General features: G+C 40.9%; 1 protein-coding gene across 4 annotated transcripts in view; it reads left to right on the forward strand.

The window, feature by feature from the left end:
* The window catches only part of adka (adenosine kinase a), a 254,337-nt gene that overhangs the window by 189,772 nt on the left and 39,032 nt on the right, over positions 1-25,533 (forward strand). For 3 of the 4 annotated variants that reach the window (XM_022684666.2, XM_022684668.2, XM_022684669.2), the window contains one exon: positions 23,295-23,330. The exons of the other annotated variant lie outside the window; for it this stretch is intronic. In XM_022684666.2, coding sequence (XP_022540387.1) covers positions 23,295-23,330 — 36 coding nt within the window. The remainder of the gene's footprint in view (positions 1-23,294; positions 23,331-25,533) is intronic. 4 annotated transcript variants of the gene reach the window in all.

Genomic DNA, 25,533 nt, shown 5'->3' on the forward strand with positions numbered 1-25,533 from the left:
TATTTTATTTATTTTGCCACATTATGATTATACTGTTATACAATTATACTATATTCCTGAAATTAATTATTTTTCTGTTTTCCTATATTGCCAAGTATATCGTTATCGCAAAAATACCCTAAAAAATCGTGATATTATTTTAGAGCCATATCGCCCACCCCTAGTAGGAAAGCGGAGAGTGTATCAAGTTTTCGAGGAATTCTCATAATTCTTGGCTCAAGATGTGCCGAAGTTAGTGTTGTGTGTGGTGTTTGTGTGTAGGTGTGTTAATTTATATATTTATATATATGTATGTGTGTGTGTGTACATCAGGTCTGACAGGCTGAAACGCTGCAGCAGGCTCTGGATCTCCTCTCGGTTGCCTCTCGCCGCTCCACGCTGCTAAAGCTCTGATTAGATATTAAACACCAGCAGGCCGGAATCCGACAGCTTCCACTTAGGCTTCTTATTGCAGGAGCAGCTGTGTTAATTTACCTTGAAACCAACATGACCACAGCTTCCCTTTTAAACTAGCCTAATTAGATAGTTAGCACACACTAACACACTCGTATAGCGAGGCTTGGGTTTGGGTGGTATTCATGTGTTGGTGTGTGTGTGTGTGTGGGAGCTGTCCGCTGGTACAGTTCTGAGTGTGTGTCTGGCAGCTGGAGCTTGTCTGAGTGTGAGGGGACTGAGGCAGGGAGACAGGCCTTTATCTGGCGGTGACAACGTGGGCGCCGTGAGGGACAGCCCGGGCCCCCCGAACCACAGCTCCTCGCCCAGCCTTAACTGGCACACATGAAGTGTGTAATATCCAGGGAGCAGCACTGGCCTAATTGAGTCCTTCCCTGCTCCCCTCGCCTGCCTGCCTGCCTGCCTGCCTCCATGACATAAAGCAGAGGAAAGTGAAACGTTTCAGGAAATGTAATGGCCTCCAGTTAATTAAGTGAGAGAAGCTGAGCAGTCGGAGCCAAAACCAGATGGCGCTGAATTGTGCTCGTAAAAGTCACCGTGCGCACACACACACACACACACACACACACACACTCGCGGCACACACACTCCCACACACAAAGTGCTTACCATAACGAGCATATACACGCGCATAATAATCGCAAACAATTTGCCCTCCATTTGCTGCACACATGATAAAATTCAACAATGCGAATTGTCATTACAGATGAATTTGTTCGGCAGAAGGCGCCGACAATGTAGATAAATGGCATGATTAATTGGAACAGAATGAATAACCCTGACTGATGTAGTATAAGCAGTGATTAACTCCAGCTCCGAGCTCAGATTGTTTTAAATAACAGGGGAGTTAAAGCCATGATTGCTGGGAGGTTGCGAAATGATTGAAATCGCTCTATTGCTGCTTATAAGAGAGAGAGAGCGAGCAAGAGGGAGTGAGAGGGAGTGAGAGAGAGAGATAGAGAGAGAGAGAGAGAGAGAGAGAAAGAGAGAGTAAGTGTGAGAGAGAGACTGGAGAGAGATCTGGCTCATTGTGTAGTTCTGCCCAAAGGCCTTTTCCCAAAGACCTCAGCCTCCCCACCCAGCACTGCTGACATGAATAATGTTATTGAGCTCCCAGTGCTCCCAGACCAAAGGGGAAATTGGAGGTTTGCTCTTTTGACATTTAGCAGGACAAAGGCAAAAAAGGATGTACAGATAAAGCGGGACTTCCTTACACAAATTCGGCTCAGTGTGTTCCTGCCTGAGCCGGCATTATTCCGATTAATCAAGGTCGTGTTACTGTCTGCTGCTGTTGCTGTTCTGCTGTAAGGACTCTGTGTAACCCTGTGCAAATGACTCCTGTGCCAGGAAGTGCAACAACAACAAAAAAAAAAACGCTCCAAACAACAAGGTGAACGCACTGGAGTAGCAGAGGCAAAGCCCACTGCTTAATCTAATATATAGAGTTTTATGGCTGGAACTGAAGACGAAGCCTGTTCACAGCTGATCCCATTGCAGCCGGACAGGGCTCCAGCAGTTTCACGTAGTGCAGTGTCCAGATGTGCAAACCAGACTGCAAAATATACAAACACACAGACTCAGGCAGTGCTGTGATTCTGAGCAAAAATGCATGTAATACATACTGGCTTAAAAGGGGGTGAATATTTATTCAGTCACTTTTTGGTGACATTCTATACTTTAGTTTTTTTTTTCTCTGTATTAAATACATTAAATAGAAATACACCTCAAACGAGTCAACGGCAGAATAATCTGTTTGGTAATGGCAGAGAGGATTTGGCAAATTTTTATAGGCGCAACTCACATATTCCTTACAAAGGCATCATTTAAGAGAGAAATTAGCTCTTTACCATCGTATAAGTATTGTATTTGCTCGAAACATTGTTACAGCAAAGAAAGAATCTGCTTTCGCACTGTGAGGCACGCTTAAGACCCTTTAATTTTCCCAAAAATCATCAGTCTGCCTTATAATCACCTTGTAGGCAATTGTAAGTGCTTTGAATTTGATGCGAGCATCAACTGGGAGCTCCATTGGCTACCAGTTGATGCTCGCATCAAATTCAAAGCTCTTACAATCGCCTACAAGGTGATGACAGAACAGCTCCTTCCTACCTGCACTCACTCTTGAAGGCTTACGCTACCTCCCGGCCGCTGCGCTCCTCCAATGAACGTCGCCTCGCTTTACCAAACAAACATTCACACAAAGCAATCCAGACTGTTCTCATACAGAGTTCTTCCCCAATGGTGGAACAAACTACCTTCCACTACCAGATCAGGAGAATCTCTCAATATCTTTAAGAAACTACTGAAGACAGAGCTCTTCAAAGAGCACTTACTCTCCTAACACCTCTAACACACTAACTACTTCTAACCTCATTTCCTTCTTCCCCTCCTTCACTCCTCTATCCCCTTATTTCCCTTCAACCTCCTTTAAGCCCTATCTAAAAATGTTTTACCTTTAACTTCTATTACTTTTGTACTTCACTATTGTAAGTCGCTTTGGACAAAAGCGTCTGCCAAATGTAATGTAATGTAATAATCCGGTGTGCCTTATGTATGATTTCTACCAGTCAGGTTGTAAGGAGCAGTAAACCCACTATGCTAAAGCACAGCGTTATACAGGAGTTTCAGTAAAGTATCTCCAGCACCGAGGCTGGAGCAGTATTAGCATTAGTCGCTAACCACAGTGCTAGCTTTATGGCAGTTTAGAGGTGAGTTTATCAGATTGTTAAAACAAGCTAAATGGGATGAACCGCTACCTAATAGCACACTGGCTTACTGGAATACTCAGGGCTCCTCAGTGTAGTGTTGTGTGGTGGTATTTACTAGTGCTAAGCTCTGCTAACCCTGGCTAGTGCTGCTGCTAACCACAGCAAGCGCTGTTGTTAACCATGCTGTTGGAAATATTGAAAATCTAGGCTTACTGTAAATAAAGGAGATAAATTCAGGAGAGAAATTTGTGTAAATTAACATCCAAAGCTTGTTTGACTTTGAAATAATTGTTCTTTAAGAATTAAAGTTTTGTTTACTTTGGTGCTTCCCCCAGCTTTCCTGTTAGAACGGAAACATGGTAACACTTGTTTTTTACTATTGTCGCTTAAAATGTGCCTAAAATAGACCAGACGTTCATAGATAGTGCGCCTTATAATCCAGTTAATCCTTTATAGTCCGTAAAAAAAACCCTAAGTGTTTTGATCATTTGATTTACAAAAAGCAATAAAATGGCAAAACATCCAATAGTTGTGTAGAAATTTTGTAGGCACTGTATTTGAGCCCATAGTGAGCAAGCCAATGGCGACAATGTCAAAGAAAAACCTCACTTGCCAAGGAAGAATAAGTTGAGGTAGAAGTTAAGGAAGAGAACATTAGAGAGAGCGACCATAATGCATGCAAAGGAGAATGCATGTTCATATGGTTAACACTGGAGAATGGGTGATATGGTGCTAAAATATAATAAAATGAGAATTGTATTGTGTAAATGCATTGGTACACAATTTTTTTTGTTGTTGTTTTTTTTTTTTCGGAAAAGTTAGGGCAACTCGTTGCACCAGTACAGGTGTGCTGTCAAAGTGTCTGTTGTTAAAACCAAAGGTGGTGATATGGCTTTATACAGAAACGCACCCCACACAATGACACCAGGTCTTCTGGACATGTGATGCATGACACTCAACCAGTGATCTTGGCACAGACCACAGTGCCTGGATGCCTCCACCAAGACGAAAGTGGGACTCTGGGTCCTCTCTGAAGATGACCTTCTGCTTTTATGAGCCACTCCATGACAGTTTACAGTTACAGAATACAATCTGGCATTACTAACCTTCCAGATTTCCTTCCTATTGGTTTGACTGCTCAGTTAAATATCCTTTTAAACATAATCATCTCATTTGTCTCAGGTTCAGGAGCCTAGGGCTTGGGCACAGTACTGCATGTACTTACAGTTAAACAGCAAAACAACACTATTGGCCACACAGCAGTGTTAAAGCAGTGATGTTCCTCATATTTAACAGTGTGCCCTCTCCCTCCTCCTACTCTGTTTACATGCACATGATGGGCAGTTCATGAAGAAAGCCTGAGGCAGTTAGAGATTCGCATGACACTGGGCCCTTATCCCACAACTGATTTAGCCTCGCTCTGTTACACACACATGCGTAGTATATACACACACACACACACACAGACACACACACACACAGAGACACTTGGAGACAGATGTCAAGTGCCACAGAAGTCGCTGACAGTCAAACATGGCCCTGTTCAGAGCTCTAAGCCCCTGCGAGCCTCTTCTCTGTGTGTGTGTGTGTGTGTGTTTTGTGAGAGCGTTGCAGGGATGCTCGGTGATGAACGTCTCAGAGTGCTGAAAAGGCATTTAAAACCCGAGTCAAGGAGTGACTCTAAATACTGAAGCAAAGGAAGGAAAAGAGACTGGAGAGGAGAGAGAGGAGAGGAAGAGAGCTGAAGGAAGGAAGTTGAGAGGGAGGTGAGGTAATTAAAAAAATGCTTAAGAGTGAGATACTGTCAGGGGATCTCACTTGAATGCGGGCTGTACACTTGAGTAGTCTCCCACGACATCACCCACAGCACTCAATTAAAGCCTGTCTATCTGCATACGCCTCCTGTGGAATGGCCACCAAGGCAACATTGTGAGCGACACAATTAGAGCTGTTAGGAGAAGTGATTTACTTCACTGAGTGCACGGACTAGTCGTCAGTGGGCTTAGTTAATTTGGTGCGGTTCTCCTAAAGCTATAGGTTTTTAGTGTTGCCTGTTCTTTAGGCGTTTCTGCATTCTGTGAAGTACTGGAGTTCTTGTATGCAAGATAATCCACAAATATTCCATCAGAAATACTATTGTGTGTACATTCTATTATCCATGGTTTAGTATATCCATGGTATAAGACTTTCCCTGTGCCCTGAATAGGTTATCAGGCCACTTGGGAGTTTCTAGATCCTCTACTGACTCCATTACTGTATGAATGTAATGTAATCTGTGCTAAATCAAGACTCCTCAATTTATACAGCCAATTACCACAACATGCCCCAGCACCAGGAGGGTAAAGACTGGCACATGCCTCCTCTGATACATATAAAATCAGCCACCGCCTCTTTTTGAACTGCTGCTGATGCAGCACTGCCGAGTAGCATCACAGTGCACTCGGAGGAAAGCGCAGCAACTCTGTTCCGATGCCTCCTGAAATGTCTTTAAAAAAAAAGTTGGTCCTGTGAAATGCCTTAAAATGTTGTTCACATGAAAAGCATTAAAATGTAGGTCACGTGAAATGCCCTAAAACGTTTGGTCTCGTGAAATGCCTTAAAATGTTTGGTCAAGTACATTCTTGGCCACATAAAAGACTTTGGTCACATGGAAAGTGTGGAAATATGTGGTTATATGAAAATGGGGTCACGTGAACATGTATAGCTCATGTTTAAAATGGGTGGAAATGGGTGGTCTTGTGAAAAACAGTAGAAATGTCCGTGCACAGACCACACAAATGCACTGAATACACTGTTTAGAAAACAGTTACTATACTCTTTTTCATTGTTGTTTATAATGACTTATGCTATTACTTATTACTTTTGCTTTTATATCATTTACATGAAGGCAGAGAAAAAAGTTTAATTCCACATAATGAAGCTGTTTAATGAGCTTATATCCTTTTATTTTTTAATAAGCTAAATGAAAACCAGACCTTATTTTGTTTCATTGCAGGATGTTTCATAGGGTCAACAAGTGCTATGGCTGCAAGTAAAAATCATTATCATTTATTCATGTGAAGATCGTGGGATTTTACAGCTCTGTTGTTTTATAATCAATGCTGCTTTACATTAACTGTTGGATTTACAGGTTTGCATATTTTGTTTTATGTAGTAATAAAAGTTTGAGCTTTCTAAGCCGTTATAGAGGTGACTTACTGAAGCCCTCTGCAGCCGACCATGCTGCTGCTGCTGCTGTTTCTAGTGGCTGCTGTTTCTATTTCCCACATAGTATCGCTTTAATATCCGTGTCAACACGAGAGCGCCGCTGTGATTGCCGCTTTACGTCCACTGCTTCCATGAGAGTAAACACTTGGATGGATTTGTGGTCAGTTCTAGCCCTGTTTTTAGGTCTCGGAGGGATAGTTTAGGGCTTGTGGGTGCGCTGCTGTGGGATCCAGTGGGGTCGCGCTGGGAAAGTTCACCTAACAGCTATAATCTGAGAGCTCAGGAGGGTTGCCTGGAATATCCTTCAGCGAAGCCGCAGAAGTCCTTTTCCAGCGGGGTTTGCGGACGGGGAGTTCCGCGCCGCAGAGCCGAGTGGGAAAAGGCCCGGGCCGGCGCTGCTTTTACCAGGCCTGTCGGAGAAGCGGCGCAGTAATGATGGATGGAAGAGAAGACATTGTGCTGAGGGCAGATCAATAGCTGCCACCGAGGCCGGTGTATTTCTTTCACAGCGGGGCTCAACGCAGGATGTCAGCTTGTTGTTGCCAGTATGATTTGGAGAAGTTTAACACCAGCCATGCTCTGCTCCTCTATACATCAGCCAGCCTGAGTTTTGGCAGGACTCACAGGAGGGGGGAATCGGAGCTGTAGAGGTGGGCCCATCAGCAGAAATGTTGAACGGTGACTAGACTTTTTTTATTTTTTAAATATATATATATTATTTTTTATGTGTATCTACCTACCCTTCCGTTTCACACAGTTACTGGGCAGGGGGCAGTGGTGGCTCAGCAGCTAGAGCACCAGTTTATTGATGATAAGGTTGTAGGTTCGATGCCCAGGTTTGTCAAACTATCACTGTTGGAGCTACTAGCAGTGTGCCATATTGTATCATATGTAATAATATCGTCAGCATTTTTGAATATAGTGGGCAATATTATACCCTGAAATTTAGTGCCATATCGCCCACCCCTAATTATCACATCAGGGTAAAACTTTTTTCAGTTTTTAGCAAAAGAAAAATTCACACTTCTCTTATTTCCCATTATGTATCTACTAGAGACAGATTGTATCTGTCCACTATCATTTATTTTACTTATATACTGGATATATACATATACAGGGATTGGACAATGAAACTGAAACACCTGTCATTTTAGTCTGGGAAGTTTTGTGGCTAAATTGGAGCAGCCTGGTGGCCAATCTTCATTAATTGCACATTGCACCAGTAAGAGCAGAGTGTGAAGGTTCAATTAGCAGGGTAAGAGCACAGTTTTGCTCAAAATATTGCAATGCACACAACATTATGGGTGACTTACCAGAGTTCAAAAGAGGATAAATTGTTGGTGCACGTCCTGCTGGCGCGTCTGTGATCAAGACAGCAGGTTTTTGTGATGTATCAAGAGCCACGGTATCCAGGGTAATGTCAGCATACCACCAAGAAGGACCAACCACATCCAACAGGATTAACTGTGGACGCAGGAGGAAGCTGTCTGAAAGGGATGTTCGGGTGCTAACCCGGATTGTATCCAAAAAACATAAAACCACGGCTGCACAAATCACGGCAGAATTCAATGTGCACCTCAACTCTCCTGTTTCCACCAGAACTGTCCGTTACCACAATAAATGATTGTGGTCTAAAACCAGGTGTTTCAGTTTCATTGTCCAACCCCTGTATATGTAGTGCATTATTAGTATCATGATAGTCTGGATCATTGACTTTTGTTACATCTGTTAAATCTGATACGTTTCTTGCATTTTGTAAAATAGATCACAGTTAGGGGTGTGCCACATCATATCGTATGCAATAATAAAATATAATATTTATTTTGTTGCAGTGGTGTATTCTTGAATTTATATATTTGTTTAAATTCAGCGTTCTGTCATATTGGCAAAATTATAGTTATCGCGAAAATACCAAAAAATATTGTGATATTATTTTACGGCCATATCGCCCACCTTAGTGGCCACCCACTATATACACCATATGCACTCTTAAAAATGAAGGTGCTCCAAAAACGGTTCTTTAATTAATATTATAAAAAAGTATGTCTTAAGCCTTATCTGGACGGGATTAGTTTCTCAGGGGGTCCTGGGCTAATTTTGTCTATTATGGAGGGTCCTCTGTGATTTTATTCCTGTCCGGAACAACCATGTATGTGCTTTTCTCTTCTAGACGTCCCCTAAGAAAATTACATGCTGAATTGCATACTGTTTTTCACTGAACTCAGTGATCCTCCAGTAATATTAGTCCCGTCCGGACCCACACCTCAGTCATCTTTTTTTTACTCGCATTTAATAAAATAGCAATTTGTCCGCTGCCATGCACCGTAATTATTTTTTGTGACCAACCATTTCAAGGCATTTCACGTGACCATGCTTCTTCAGGCATTTCATTCAACCACTCATTTTATATTTGTGACCACATTTTTGATTCCTAAAACATTTAAATGTATAAAGTATATTTACAGAAAAAACCTCCTTCAGTGATGTAACACATGGTCATTGTCACACTAATACATAAACATGAATACACACACACACGTGCTGTCACAGCTACATGCTGTCACTTATCTTCTGCCATGGAGGTGGGGAGGGTTGAGGTATCTCTGGGGAGGTAGCTGTCATTTCTCTAACGACATCATCACTCCTGTTAGCCTGTCAGGTTTTCACACTTACCTGCTGCTGCGCAAAGAGTTCACAAAAATAATGCTTTCAGTGATAAAAAGCATTTATTTTACTTTGCATTTAATTAAAGACATACAACCAATTTTATCTGCTCCAAAAAGTTCTATTCTATTGGCAGTACTTCTCTACAGGGAAGTACAGGCTGTGTGTGTGCATGTGCACATCTGTGTCAGCAATGGGTGGGTAAATATATTCACTTAAAGGGGTGTCCACAAAGAATTTGGACATTATGATCATATGTCCTAATGTAATAACAGTAAATTAAGTTGTGAGGTTTTATCTTGTGAGTGAGGAACACTGGTCAACATGCTCGTGGCAATGCGACTTTAAATTCTCAGAGGTTGAGTGAGGCGTGCCAGATTGACAGGTCCTTCATTTTTGAATTTTTGGGATATGGAATATGTCATAGCAGGGCCATTTCAAGGTATGTGGGGGCCCCAAAGTAAAAACACAACTTCAACACCAACTGGGGCCCCACGAAACTGCACACCCCGAAGTTGCTGAAGTTTCATATTTGCTGAAATCTCAAACCTGGCTGGCTGGTTACCCAAGAGTATTTGTTTGCTGTTAAAAACTGGTGGGAGGAGCTTTGAGGAAAATTTTGATAAATGTCATTCTTATGGACCATCACAGTTTAACCCTTTATGGCACGGATATTAATTATGTTAGGAAATTAGCTTTAGTGTTATTTTTAAACATAGTCTAGCTGCATAATGTTGCCCTGAGGCAACACATGAAAAACACTGTTTTAGTAAGTAAACAAAATACTAAACTAGATGTTTTGTGACAAAAAATAGAACATTGGCTACAAAAATGAAAGGGATGGTGTAATATTTAAAAAGTAGGTTTATGCCTAAGGGCAACACCATGCCATAGAGGCTTAAAGGGGTACTCACACAGTTTGTTGCTGAATTAAATTTTTAACCTGTCATTGCCTGGGGGCCCCAAGCAATTGCTTGGTTTGCTTGCCCCGTTGCAATGGGCCTGTGTCAAAGAAGGCATTACCACCCAGAGTGGACAGCACAGCGATTGATTATGATCGGGACTGACGGCCACGATCATATGACATGGTAAAAGTCATGATAAGAAGCAATACTTCTTACTTAGTTTCTGCCCATATGTTTTCTTTAGCATGTCTCTGTAGTTTATTCATATTCCGATATCCATACAAGCAAGTTGTGCGCTTTTTGTTTATATCTTATCAGATTAGAATAGGAAATTGATGACACTCCGTTAAGCTTGTCCAACCTTGAAGCAGGTGCTGTGATAGAATGTGTTTGCAGGCAGGCAGGGCATGAACTGAAGCTGGGCCTGCTTGGGAAAAGAAAAACAGAAGGAAAATAAGCTGAAGTTACGGAAAAAAGAGAGAGAAGCGCACTAGAGTCAGCAGTTTTCCCAGTTGAAACGGCGATGGGGGAGAGTTCTATATTTTGTAGCTCAGGATGGAGTGTTTTTGTTGGAAATATTTAAGGATGTGTGGTTGTGTTGAGGTCATGTATAGCTGATGAAATTGGTGTATTGCTGCTTCTCGGTTTTCTGTGTATGTACAGCTCTGGAACAAATTAGGAGACCTTCAATTCCTAAATCAGTGATTCGCTCTGATTTTGCTATTTATAGGTTTATGTTTCAGTAAAATGAACATTTTTGTTTTATTCTATAAACTATGGACAAGGTTTCTCCCAAATTCCAAATAAAAATATTGTCATTTAGAGCATCTGTTTGCAGAAAATGAGAGATTTTTAAGTTTTAAGAGTTTAGAGATCAATATTTGGTGGAATAACTATGGTTTTTAATGCACAGTTTTTATGCATCTTGGCATGTTCTCCTCCACCAGTCTTACACACTGCTTTTGGATAACTTTAAGCCACTCCTGGTGCTAATTTATTTTTTTTGTTGTTGATGGCTTGTGATCATCCTTCTTTCTCTTGATTATATTCCAGAGGTTTTCAAATTGGTAAAATCCAAGAAACTCATTATTTTAACATTTTAAGCTCATGTTTTTTTCCAGAGCTGTATTTTCTGGTTTGTTTAACACTTTTTGTGTGCCACATGTGTTTCTGTATAGCTTTACTCTCCTGAAATATTACATTTGCAATGTAAAAAAGTATTTTAAAAGAAAGAAAGCACATTGAATAAGAAGAGATGTGTGTGTGTGTGTGTGTGTGTGTGTGTGTGTGTGTGTGGTTGGCCTGTCGCTCAGCAGGCCTGCTTGTGAATGTGCACATTTACCTCCTCTATATTTACCCACACTCATTAGTCAGTTTATTTATCACACCAGCGCCGCAGCCGGAATCTGAAGCCCACAAACTTGTTTACGTGCAAACGTACATTCCTGTGATGGGACCGGGGACAATGGCGGGCTTTGAAAGTGATCGGAACATACTCCAACACGGTAATAAGGCTGTCATTGAGAGACAGAGAGAGAGAGAGAGAGAGAGAGAGAGAGAGAGAGAGAGAGATGTCACATGTGTTGAAGTGGAAATATTTTCTCTCTCTCTTTCCCTGTCTTTTTTCTCCTCCATATAGGCCAGGATAGAGAGAGAGAGAGAGAGAGAGAGAGACAGCAGTCAGCACCCGTGATTCTGGTAATGATATCATTACAGCGAGCGATTGCTTCTCATGCATTGTTTAACAAAGGCACGTTTGAAGTGCGCCACTGAAACCTCAGACAGAGCTTTCACATGCTGCCAGTGCACTAGGAGGGGAATCAAACCGGGGAGAGGAGATCAAGAGGAAACACCTTTTTTTATTTATATATTTTTTTATTTTTTTTTATTCTTTAAGGCAAATTAACATCTCAAAATGACAGCCAGGTAAAAGGCCCAGGGTTCTTTTGAAGTGGACGCTCTCTCTCCTCTTCACCACTCATTCAGCCAGCTGGGCTGTTTTGATGACCTTATTATTGCAGTCTCTCGCGGCATCAAGCATTTCCTTTAAGAGTTTTTTTTTTTTTTTGCCCTGCAGATATTTTTCTTTTTCTGCTTTCCTCTCGAACTGTGTCACACGCTCGCTCTGTGAAGGGAGGGACTCAGTTTTATGTTGATGAAGGAAGGAGAACCAAAGTTAAATCAAGCCTAGTTCCTCTTCTGCGGTCCAGAGTCCACCTGGCCGCCTGGAGCCATCTGCAGCCATGTCAACATCACCTTCAACAACATTCACAACAAGGCAGCATCCCTCCAACCTCTCTCCCTCAGAGCACAGCGAGGATTAGCCGTGACACGTTCGTCCGCCTGCGTCGTATCCAACGTATATACTCAGTCGCCTCAGGCGGCGTGCACGGCGTGCTGATTTCCAAAAAACAAGCCACTAAATGTCTGTAATGGAACAGCACCCTTTGTGAAAATGAGGCAGAATTGCACACTATTAGTGGTTGCAGGAAGCTAATTTGACTAGCCATCGATTGTATATCTTGTCCTGCTGCCTTTTAACACTGTTTGCTGTATTTTTGAACCATAGGGAGGGTAATTCACCAATACACTAAATAAGCCAAAATTAGCTTGGCTAGATATTAAACAAAACAGGAAGTTATTAAAGAAGTTGCCAAAATATTGATGCACATTGTTTAGAGAGCTTGACGGCCACATTTTTACAAGCAAGTGGTGACATACTGTATGTCATACATGAGCAACAGTATGCAAAAATGAGATTTTTTTTTTTTTTTTTTTTTTGCTTTGCTTCTTGGCTTCATATACATTCGGGAAGTGGGATTTGTGTTGCTTCTAAAGTGCATTCTTTAACCCTCCTGTTATTTTACGGGTCAAATTTGCCTGTCTCGAAGTTTAAAGATAAACAAATAGTTAAAAGTATTTTTTATGTATGAAACTTCTTCTGCTTGCCTTAATTAGTGTAATCAACATATCGTCGCTGTCCAGTGAAAAACACTTATCTCCAAAACAGCTACTTTACAGGAGAGATAAAAACCTTTTAAACTTCCAATGGAAGTCAATGTAAAAAAAAAAGTTTATTTGAGGTCATTTCAAAGAGTTTCTATTGGTCCTTTCATCAAGAAATTTTGGCACGGTGTAAGGGACAGGTTGTCTGTTCAAATTATGTAGTAAACTAAAAATCGACAAAAAGCTGCAAAAACTAAACTAAAACAAAATTACACTGTTATGTAAAACTATTGTGTTTTATATGTTGGTCTGTCAAAAGTAATAAAGAAGGGAAATATTAAAAAAAGTTTGAACATGTATTTTTTTATTTAAAACGAATGAATTATCCTAATTGAACCATTACCTGTTAGAGATAAGGAACACTATTGCACCAAATAATAAAATTGATAATAATTAGCAATGGAGTTAGTAATGACATATTCACACTGCTTGTTAGCCTTTTTTTCAGATATCTTTTAGATAATTAAACATGCGACAGGTCAATATAACCTGTTAACACTAATGCTGGTTCTGACAAATGAACATAATGGGAGGGTTAACATGCATTTTTGGACAAGTTGAGTAATACATAACCTGACTAGGATGTTTTGATGACCTTATTATTGCAGTCTCTGCCGGCATCATTTCCGTTAAGAGGGTGTTTTTTTTTGTTTTGTTTTCTTTTGTCTCAAACTGTGTCACATTCTGGCTAGTCTAGTCAAATCTGAACAAATTACGCAGGGTTAAACAGTACTTGCAAGTATTTTTGTGCTCGCTTGGGCAAAGTCAAATAGTGCAGTTTTTGGTGTTGGAGTAGACAAGCAATAAAATTAGCACTGAACAAGTTGAGCGTTGTCATGATTTTGAAGTGTTTTTCCAAAAAATTGCTAAATTACCATTATGAAAGAATGTCCTATGCTAAAATGAGGATGATTTGCACAATTAATGGTTGAATGTCGTCACACCATGTACTGTTACTGTTGAGCTACCACATTTTAAGACTTTGTTTGTGGTGTTTTTGAACCAAGGGCAGGGTAATACACTAATACACCACATTAAACTAGACTGATATTTAAAATGTTACCAAAGAATGGTGCACAATGTGTAACAAGCTTAATGGGCGGCCACCTTCATCAGGTAGAGGAGGAAAACTGACACCAATATTAGCAGCAAGTTGTGGTTTTATGATATGATGTGATCTCTTTTCATGACATGTATAAGACTTAAAGCAACATTGTGAGAATGGGACTTTTTTATTACTTTTTTGCTTTTGAGGAAGACTGTAATGTGTTTAGTCACATTTAAAGGGCATTTTTTTTTGTACATGCATTTTTGGACAAGCTGAGCAATACAGAACTTATATTGCATCTAGAAGTGAAAGAAGCATGTGAACTGAAGCAAAAGTGTACACAAACATGACCAGATTGAAGGACTGCCTAACATTGCGTAATCATAATCATTCTGCAAAGTCATGTAGTGCAGTTACTGGCATGAGAATAGCCAAGAATAACCATAAAAGTGGTGATATTGTTTTTATTATGGTCAGTTGAGCATCACCATTATTTTGAAGCGTTTCCTGTTACAACAAAACCTGCCAAAGGTCTGTAATGGAAGAGCGTCCTACGTGAAAATGAAGTGCTATCAGTGGGTGCAGATTGCTGCCCGATGCACTGCTAATTTGATTAGCCATCGATCAGGTGTTTTCCTGGTGCCACTTCCTGGTGCAACGCTTGGTTTGTGTTTTTTTTTTTAACCAAACACAATTCAACACACCAATACACCAAATTAGTGAACTTTAGCTAGGCTGTGTTGATAGATTTTTAAAAAGATACAAAAAAAAAGAATGGTGCACATCAGTAATAAGGGAAATGAGGCAGAATGGCACCATTAGTGGTTGCAGGTTGTCGCACAGTGCACTGTTAGTTTGTTTAGCCATCAATCTGATGTTTTTGTCCTGGTGCCACTTCCTGGTGCAACGCTTGGTTTGTGTTTTTTTTTTTAACCAAACACAATTCAACACACCAATACACCAAATTAGTGAACTTTAGCTAGGCTGTGTTGATAGATTTTTAAAAAGATACAAAAAAAAAGAATGGTGCACATCAGTAATAAGGGAAATGAGGCAGAATGGCACCATTAGTGGTTGCAGGTTGTCGCACAGTGCACTGTTAGTTTGTTTAGCCATCAATCTGATGTTTTTGTCCTGGTGCCACTTCCTGGTGCAATGCTTGGTTTGTGGTATTTTTGAACCAAACACAGGGTAACACACCAATACACCAAATTAGTGAACTTTAGCTAGGCTATGTCGATAGATAGTTATTGAAAATCTATCAAAACAATGGTGCACATATTCTGTACCTAGCTTGATATCAACGGTCATCAGCTAGATGAAGAAAACTGACACAAACAACCTGCTATACATCTGTTGTATCCAGCGTATCAGGCAGCTTATACAGCATGGAGGCGTTTCCGAACGAGTCGCTAAACGTCAGTAATGGAAGAGTGTCCTGCGTGAAAATGAGGCAGAATTGCAGCATTAGTGTTTGCAGGTTGTCGCACGGTGCGCCGTTAATTTGATTAGCCATCGATCAGGTGTTTTCCTGGCGCCATTTAACGCTTAGTTTGTGGCCGTGTTCTGGTTTCGTGTCTTGATTAACGTGAAAGAGAGGCAGGACAGGCTCCGCTAGCTTTGCTAGTCTTCGGTGGTAATTGCAGCAGCCAGTGGTAAATAAAGGATTAGTGTGGGTTTAAGTAAATTTCTTCCTGAAAGGTCTTTCCTTCCTCTCTTGCCTTTCTCTCTCTCTTTCCCTCTTTCTCTCTCTCTCTCTCTCTCTCTCTTTCTTTCTCTCTCTGTTGTTTGTCGCCCGTCACGCTCCACTTGGCCTGCTGCATTCTCCTGGGAGTACCTTAACACCTCAGCAGTGCTCGCTTTCTTCCCCTAATCTTTCCTTTCCCCTCGCCCAGATTACTGTATCGATATCCATCTGCTGGCCATCCCCACGCCCCCCTCCTCACATCCCTTCACCGTTCGCGGCCCGTGACTCTTCTGTGACTCATGTTTGTGTGTATGTGTGTGTTTGTGCGATTCGCAGGCTGTGATTATGAAATTACGCCTGGATTGCCCTCATCAGTAACGACAATGCCGCCTTTGTTTTGCCACTGTCACCGCTAGGCCAGTGTTTGTCACCATGCGCCTAATCCAGCGCAAAAACAATGCGAGGAAAATAACATCTCATGACCGCTGCGGTCAAGCTGCCCCGTAGTTGTTGTTCTTTCCCTTTCCCCATCTTTCCAGCAGGCGAGCTGGAAGGATTTGAGAAGAGAGCATCTCCCACTGGTTTGGTTGCGCTGGCTTGTGCCGGATCCTCAGGTCCTGCCAAGTGCAACTGCCGCCCCCTAACCCTCCCCAAAACCCGCAGCCAAAGACTCCTCCGCTCTCTGCCTCTAAGCCGTGCGGATGTGCACCCGGGGCGGGGATGAAAGTGCCTGCTGGAGTGAGTAAGCTGCTGGGTAGCTGGGCCTCGCCGACCTCCCCCCGGCCCGGAGGAGCCCCGTCTCAGGCCTGGCCGAGTGTCAGAGTGTGCTAACCCTGTCCGGTTAATGCTTATTTACCCTGCTCAGTGGACACTGACGCACTCCCTCAGCTATCATTCCTCATTAAACCCGTCTCTCCAGCTCACCCTCGCTCTCTGCCTCCACTCTTTCTCCATCTTTCTTCTGGAGTTACTCACCCTCTCCAGACCTTTCTCACCAATTATACTGCATGTAACTTGGTGGGTCAGCTCAGCTTGTTTTTTTTTTTATATAAAAAAAAGGAAAGTTTTTCACATGTGATGCCAAACAAATGTTTTTATAAACTTGGTATCCAGCATCTACTACAGCAAATACTACACTATAAATTATACACATTTTCTTTGTCAGTTTGTAAGAATTTGGAGAGCAACACAGGGTTCCTGCAGGCCCTTAAAAAGTATTCAAATGTCTTAAATTAAAATCCTCGTAATTAAGGACTTAAATTGTCTTAAAGTTACTGTAAATTTGCTGTAGTTATTACATTTTTTGACTGTGTTTAATGGCGGTGGAAAAGCATGCTAACTTTAGCAGTGAGTTCTTTAACTACATTACTGGGGAGAGAACTAAGTTTAAAGGAGAGCTGGTTAACAGTAGCGGCGAGCTAGCTAACTTACTACTGTTTGCAGTGAGTTCTCTAGCTACATTCCCAGGGAGAGAAATAAGGTTATTGAAGAGCTGGCTAACATTAGCGGCGAGTTAGCTAACATACTACTGTTAGCAGCGAGTTCTCTAACTACATAACTGGGGAGAGAACTAAGGTTAACGGAGAGCTGGCTAACATTAGCGGCGAGCTAGCTAACAAACTACTGTTATCAGAGAGTTCTCTGTGCAGATACACCAAGAGCATGACAATCCATCATTACACCAAATTAGTGAACATTAACTAGGCTAGGAAGGCTAATGTTAAGAAAAGGTACTAAAAGAATGATGCAATAATGTCTAGCAAGCCACAGTCATCAGATAGAAGAGGAAAACCGCTGCTATCAGCAGCAAGAGGTGGTGGTGTGATGTTAGGTTATGATGGTCACTTTTCTTTAAGTTGCATCAAGTAAGAATTATATATATATATATATATTTATCTTTACTTGTGGTCTCGTTCTATAAAGGTTGCGTTGGATGAAAAATGGATGAAATGAGAAATGGATGAAATAACAACAAAAAATATACAGAGCTTTCAAGACCTCAAATAATGCAAAGAAAACAATTTCATATTCATAAAGCTTTTAAGAGTCCAGAAATCAATATTTGTTGGAATAACCCTGTTTTTAGTCACAGTTTTATGCATCTTGGCATGTTCTCCTCCACCAGTCTTGCACACTGCTTTTGGATAACTTTATGCCACTCACTTCTGGTGCAAAACATTCAAACAGTTCAGTTTGGTTTGATGGCTTGTGATCATCCATCTTCCTCTTGATTATATTTCAGAGCTTTTCAATTTGGTAAAATCAAAGAAAAATTTTTAAGTGGTCTCTTATTTTTTTTCAGAGGTGTATATATATAATACAAGTCCTTCCTGCTTTCCTCTAGTTTCCTTCTAGTTTATGAAAGAATCCCTCTAATAAGCAGCTATTACTCACATTTCCATCAATTTTCTGCACAGTTTACCTAAGTGATAAAATGAAACTGCATTAACGGTTGCTATTTTTGCTGCCCAGCTTGTTTCCATCAAACTGACATATTGCATAAAAAATTAATTCTGCAAAAGGTGTTGCATAAGTTTTAGTTTATTAATATAAACAATAGTTGTGTTTGATGTGTATCCACCTCTCTTGCTTGAAGTATGTTGTAAATCTGGTACCTTTCGGCTTCCCTTGTGTCCCCTTAAACTGATCAGGACAGTCTGTTCACTTTATTTATATTCTTTTCCTCGGAGCTGTTAGACGAGAGCTCCAGTTTACCATTTAAAGCGGCTGCAACCTTTTGTGGCTGTATTTCTCTGTAAGAGCTGAAAAGTGGCTGAATTCCTTTTAAAAACACTCTCGTCTTCTCTTCAGTCCAACTGCACCTCTCAGCTCTGCTGGCTGTTTTTTTTTCTGCATCTCAAACCTCACGTTTCTGCACTTTACACAGAAATTTGCATTTATCATTTCGGGTAATGCACTTATGCACAGCCAGTTACATTTGATTAGTCATAGACAAGTAGCAGAATGTAGTGTTAGAAGTCTTGCCTAAGGATTCTTATTGGTGTAGAGTGTTTTTTCTTGCCTGATGGGGAATCAAACCATCATCATCGTCTAACTAAGGGTAGGGAATGTTACCCTCTGTACTTCAGCACACAGCCACTAGTAACCTACTACCGGTACTCCAGCACCTGTATTTTATTGGTGATGCCCTAGTTCTTCAGCATTGATTAGTCTGGGAATCTGTCACATGGTGGAGTATATATGTGTTCCTGTAATAAAACTCTACTGCATCAGTTCACATGCTGTTCTGTATCGCTCATACCATCCACAAATGCATGTGTAAAGTGTGTCCTTGCTGAGAGGTGGCTCAAAGCATGAATTATAAAGTATTTTCTGACTGTATGGGGAATCCCATGGGAAAGATATATACCAGTTCTACAAAACAAAGGTTAAATAATGTGTTTGAGTAAATATAGCTTTTTAACTTCCTGTTTTTACTCATTGGACAAGAAAGAGAGGAAATGCTCATTTAATGTTGCAACAAAGTGAACAAGCAGTTAGTAAAGATTTTAGCTGTTTATTTAAGAATTCACTTATTGTCTCAGTCCAATAAAAAACAAATATGTAGTTGATTTTCATTTAACTACATAATTACAGTTACAATTCCAAATTGTGCCTTACACTCTCAAAATTCTTGATTGAATTGACCAATAGAAATTCTCCAAAATTACCTGAAATAAACTCTCTTTCATGTAAAGCACTTTAAGCTGCATTTTAATGTATGAAATGTGCTATATAAATAAAATGTATTATTAAATATTATTTTAAAAATATTATTTAATATTAAAATGTATTATTTTGGTTATTATTATTATTATTATATTTCATTTTAGTTTTCATTAAACAGCAACAATATACATTCCTGTGACACACACAATTTTATCTTTTTCTTTTTTTTTTTTCTTTTTTTTTTTTTTTAACTATTTTTACTTGTTTGAATATTTGAATCTGACAGTTTTTTTTTTGTGAATGGACCAATAGAAATCCTCCACTTGGAATACAGTATTTATATTGACTTAAGTCAATAAGATAAAGTTATTACCTTGACCACTAAAGTTGCAAAGGTAAAGTTTTTTATTTTTTTGTATTATTGAAATATTTGTATTTTAATAATACAAATATAAAATTCATAGAACATAATTAGATATAATCCTGTTTACACACATTATATGACACAAGTACAAGTGTGTGTGTGTGTGTGAGCATGTGACAGCGTGTGTGTGTGAGTATGTAAAAGAGGCTGTTAATGAGTGTACCGTACTGATGCTTAAACTTGAACTGTGTGGGTCACCATGGGTTTAACTCATCTTTTTTTTTTTTTTTTTTTTTTTTTTTTACTCAAATATGAAAAATAGGTGTTCTCGCTCTCCTCTAATGAACGTCCCTCAGTGAACATGTGCATGAGGGATTTTCTCACTTTCCAGACGAGTCCTTTTGTCCTTGTACTTAAATAATTATAGCCCTCATAATGCTTACAGGATGTGTAATGTGGCAAGGGCACGTTTAGCGTGTTGTGTTAATTGAATGACTCTTCCAGAGTATGATTCCTGTAAGGTCTAGCACTTTCTCAATCTTGGCCAGTGAAGAGTGTCTGTTTCAATTTTCCAAAGGGGCTGAATTAACTCTAATTCCAGGAGCTAATCTTGAAATAATACTGCTTAATCACTCTTAATAAAAGAGTGATTCACCTTGGCTGCTGGATAGCTGCTTTATCAGATCATTGAGCTATAATTGCTGCCATGAAACCTGGGAGCTTTTCTGCAGGGATTTGGAATTTTCTCAACTTTATGGTGCAAAACGGGGGCCTAACCTTGGAGTGTGTGACCTCTGTGCCACACACATATACACACACACACACACACACACACACACACACACACACACACTGCCCCGTAACCCTCAAAACACTCTTAAAGCCCAGACTGGAACCAAACACAACCTACTAAATGTCAGAGGAGTGTGTTGTTTACACAGTACTAGAAGGATTTTGACGTCGCTTTAATTTGAGCCGTGCGCTTGTCCTGTTCCCACTATGGCTTATTTCACAGCTCTGTGTTGGTCCTAATTTTTTATTTTTTATTTAATCTTTTTGGCTCAGTTGTTTAAAGGTGGTGTGAGCCATAATGTATTAATGTAAACACAAACTTATCCCTTCAAATTCACATACACACTTTCTTTTTATTAATTATATTTTTTTATGCTAACAATGCAGTGATATGGGAATTGATTTATATTAAGATTCTCTGATTAATTATTGTTATGTATTAGGATGTACTGATCTGGGAATTGTTAGGAGGCAGTGATAAGGGAACTATTATGTAGTAGAATTCCCTAATATGTGAATTATTGTTATGTAGTAGGATGCACTGATATGGGAATTATTTATAGAGATGAATTTACTTAAGAAATGTTGTATCCCTGATATGGCAATGGATAGTACAACAGCATTTTTGAGCCACTCTTCATTTTTTGAGAATAAAGTCTTAATATTATAAAATTAAAGTCATAATGTTACGAGATTAAAGTTGTAATATTACAAGATTAGTCGCACACAATTCCACATTTTAGAGATTATAACTTAGAAATGCATATTATGCTTCACAGTATATTCAATCCCGATAAATCCTGGTTTATTTCCAGGATTCATGAATGTAATTTACTGTATTTATGTTTCTTGGGTCGCAAATCTGTATTTACTGTAACAACAGAGCATTAATAAGAAGCAGGTTAGAAATGTAGATAACAGATGGTAATCACAGCAGCCTTGTAAGAGATCATGAGCTGAAAATGCTCCTTTCCCTCCCTTCGTGCTCTGTTCTTAAAACTGCAGCTCAAGCAGTTAGAAGTACATTTCCCTCAAAATACTACGACTTTATTCTCCTAATATTACAACTTTAGTCTTGTAATTTACGACTTTAGTCTTTGTAATATTACGATGTTTTTCACGCAATATTGCCACTTTATTCTCGCGGTTTTACAACTTTAATTGCGTAATAGTACCACTAATTTAGCATGATGGCGCAGTTGTGGCCATCATGTTTAACTCCTTGATACATTATTCTGTTATTAATCCTAATGTAGAAAATATTGAGTATTGTGGAGACGGTTAGGTTTAATATATTCTGTGGAGTTCCTCAGGGTTCTGTTTTAGGGCCTATGTAATTGATATTTATAATGATAATAATATAGTTATTACAGTGCAGGGTCTAACTGTAACAACAAGAGACATTTTTACTAGTTAATATTTAACATATGCTAAAACAGCTAAACAATCCTGTATTTATATTAAAAGGATAAAATAGAGTATTATACAGTATATTTTTTTAGCAAAGTATTATGTTTTATAGTAAGTAGAGTGTTAGTGCAGTTATCTATAAATATATATCGTTATGATGTTTTGTAGCGCATCTCTTGTTATGATTGATTGTGAGCATCTGGTCTGGAGCTACAAATGTGCTCAAAGAGCTCAAATCTGATTTTAAAATAATCCACTTTTTGGATTCACACAGCATTTAGGCCAAAATCAGATTTGTGCTACTTCAAAGCCGACATGTGAACATAGCGTGTGTGTGTGTAGACCAGTGTGTGAAGTGTGTATGTGTGTGTTTGTGTGTCACTATGTATTAATGGACTCATATTGGCTTTATTATAGTGTGTGGCTGACAGACGGGCTGCATGCAACCCTGCTGGGACCCTGTGCCCTCTGAGCCATGTACCTCCCCAAAGACCCCCATCTCCCCCACCCCCCCCCCTCCGCCGCTCTTCCCCCCTTCTCCGGCCCCCTCACCCACCCACCCTCCTCTCCAGCCTCCCTCTCTAAAGGGCCAGGTTGTTGCAACTGCTCCCTGGGGTCACCCTCCCAAGCAAAGGCCAAGACCCAGCACAGAGATAATTGGATTCATTTCTCCATCACAGGGCTGTTTCCGTTCTTTTGAATGCCGTGAAGATGAAGATCCATCCTTCAGGGGTAGCTTATGATAAACTGAATATGAGCTCAGCCCGGCTGGATCAGCTGGGGGACATGTAGCGTTCCAGAGAGGCTACATATCTTATGATACTGTATATAAATGGGCTGCATATGATGCTTACTGCACTATGTGACTCTGGTGAAATGAGCAGTATAACATATCGTACAAAATATCATGAGCACTGCGTAATGCTGTGTAATCTGAGTCATATTTTTGGATTTGTGTGTAATATGTCAGTCATATTTGTCACACGGATAATGATAAGTCTGTATATTTGAATATTTGTGTGTTTTTATATATAGTTGCTGTGTGACATTATCTAATTGAAATTGAAGGGTGCTGTCAGCTTCTCCATGGCTACATATGTTTAATACCGGTATATAAGCAGTGGCAGCAGCGCTTATGTAAAGTGACTGCGTCAGGGAGCGTGTGTAGCATGCGTGTGAATGTGTATGTGTGTGTATTATGTGTATAATGTGTCTCTTACAAGGGGTGTTGTGTGAAGAGTGCGATGAGGCAATGCGACATGCTTTCCACACAGCCTAAGTGGGCTTTGTAGATGGGAGCATGTGGGCTAAGTGAAACGCTATCACTCCAGTGCTGTGTAATTAAGGCGTTTTGTGTGTTTTGTGCTTTTTGTTTTCGCAGGAGGCTGCGGCGTTCGCGCGAGAGCAGGGCTTCGAGGTAAGTGGCCGCATGATCGCACGCGCTAAACAGATACTAAAGGATTATTTTTCAGCTGATAATGAAGTTCTTTTTCGGACAGTGATTGATGCGCTATTATACTCCCTTGGCCCCCTTGCAGTGGTCGCCATAGCAACCTGGCAGTCGTCATGGTTTCTTTGTTCAGCCAGCACTGCCGCTCTCGCGCTCTCTCTCTCTCTCTCTCGCTGTCTCTCTCTCTCTCTCGCTGTCTCTCTCTCTCTCTTGCGCTCGCTCTCTGTCCTTCTCTCTCTCTCTCTCTTTCTCTCTTTCACACACATTTTCTGCTCTCCTCTTCTCTCATACACACACACACACACCTCTCTCTCTTTCTCTTGCTCTCGCGCTCTCTCTCCTGCACTCTCACACACTCTCTCTCTCTCTCTCTCTCTTACTCTCTCTTTCTCTCTCTCCCACCCCCCTCCACCTCCTTCTCCCCCTTTTGCTGTTATGACGCATTCCTCCCAGGTCTGCACCCAACATCGCCTACAGATGTTATTTATTGAATTTTGAGAAAGCTCTCGGGAGGCGCGAGAGCCCGTCCTGAGGGGCCGGCTGAGCGCGGGGCGCGATTGGCAGGTGGCTTTGTTAAGGAGCCCACCTTGTTAGCTTCATTAGGCTGTGTGAGGATTCGCTGCTCAGCTGTGGTATTATCCTCAATTATGCAGCGCTGTAAACCCCCCCACCCCCCCTCCTCTTTATACACACACACACACATATACACACAGAACACCCCCCGCCCCCCCCCCACCACCACCACCACCCCAAACCTCATAAATACTGGATCACTTCTCCCTGTAGCCTCCGAATATGTAAACAAAGTGATTGGCCATGTTAGCACATAACGTGTCAGAGTAATAAGAGTAATATTCTGCATGAATATGTAATGCTAAGGGGGGGGGGGGGGGGGGGGGTGTAAGGGGTCTTGGCAACTAATGCTAATATAGCCCTGGCATAGCATCTCTGCACTCATATTCACAGAAGGGATGGTTGGGGGGGTGGGGGGGGGGGGGGGGGGGGGCTCTGTCCTGGGCTGTTAAATGTAAAATCATAAGGAAAGTAAATGTGAGTTTAGGAGCGATATGCTTAAATAATTGAAGTGGCTTATCTTTCTTTCTTTTCTTTTTTTTCCTCTCTTTCTTTTTTTTTTTTTTTTTGGTTTCTTCTCAACTGCAGAGCTATCCGCCTGAATGTGTTTCTTCTCGGTATGAATAATTGTCTTCCAGGATCACTCAAGGTGCGATCGACGTGACTGGAATGCAGAGCAGATCCTGGCAGCAGAGTCAGTTAGAGAGAGAGAGAGAGAGAGAGAGAGAGAGAACAGGCGAGCGAGAGAAGGAGAGATACAGAGAAGAGAAGGGTGAGGGCGGGAGCTGGAGCGATGGAGAGTAAGTGTGGAGAGGGGAGATGGGAAGAAGAGAGAGAGAAATAGAGAGAGAGAGAGAGAGAGAGAGAGAGAGAGAGAGAGAGAGAGAGAGAGAGATGAGGATGGGTTGGTGAGCCAGAGAGAGAGAGAAAGAGAGGGAGCGAGAGAGAAAAAAGCGAGAGTAGAGCGAGCAAGAGAGGGGAAAAGGAAGGGGGGGGGCCTTGCTTTGCTCAGAGTAAATATATAAATGGCAAGCACTGTCACACACTGTGAGTACCTCTTCACTGATGTCACGCACGTCAAGTTGATTTAGGGCTCATGAGCAAAGGGAAAAAAAGGCGGGGAATGGATGGAGTTTGGGGGGGGTGGGATCTTTAACATACGGGCTCCGAGCCCTTAGCCTGCTTTTGTCTTTGGAGAAAAAAAAAATAAGAAAAAAAAAGCCCACCACATCTGAGCCATCAACCATCTCTAAACTCTGAAGCCTGTATACTAAGAAAAACAGAGGTATAGATGAAGGTATAGAGAAAACACAGGCGTGCGGGCGTTTAAAGACCCAGCAGAATTGGCCTTCTAACAGAATTGGTTTGTACTCTAAATTTATTTCCCCCTCCACGCACTCTTCTTTTCTTTTCTTTTCACAAACGTATTCATGCATGCGCTCCGAGACACCTCCACACATCAGCTGACTTTCCACATCAGCTAGTCAGGCAAAAGGCTAAGGAGCTTTCACACTGACACCACCAGATTGACTCTCTGTGCTTCAGTTCACAGTGCTTCAGAAGTGCACATCACCACTTCTATTAAACCACAGAAAGC

Source organism: Astyanax mexicanus, chromosome 7 (assembly GCF_023375975.1).
Source record: "Astyanax mexicanus isolate ESR-SI-001 chromosome 7, AstMex3_surface, whole genome shotgun sequence".
NCBI classification, from domain to species: Eukaryota; Metazoa; Chordata; class Actinopteri; order Characiformes; family Acestrorhamphidae; genus Astyanax; species Astyanax mexicanus.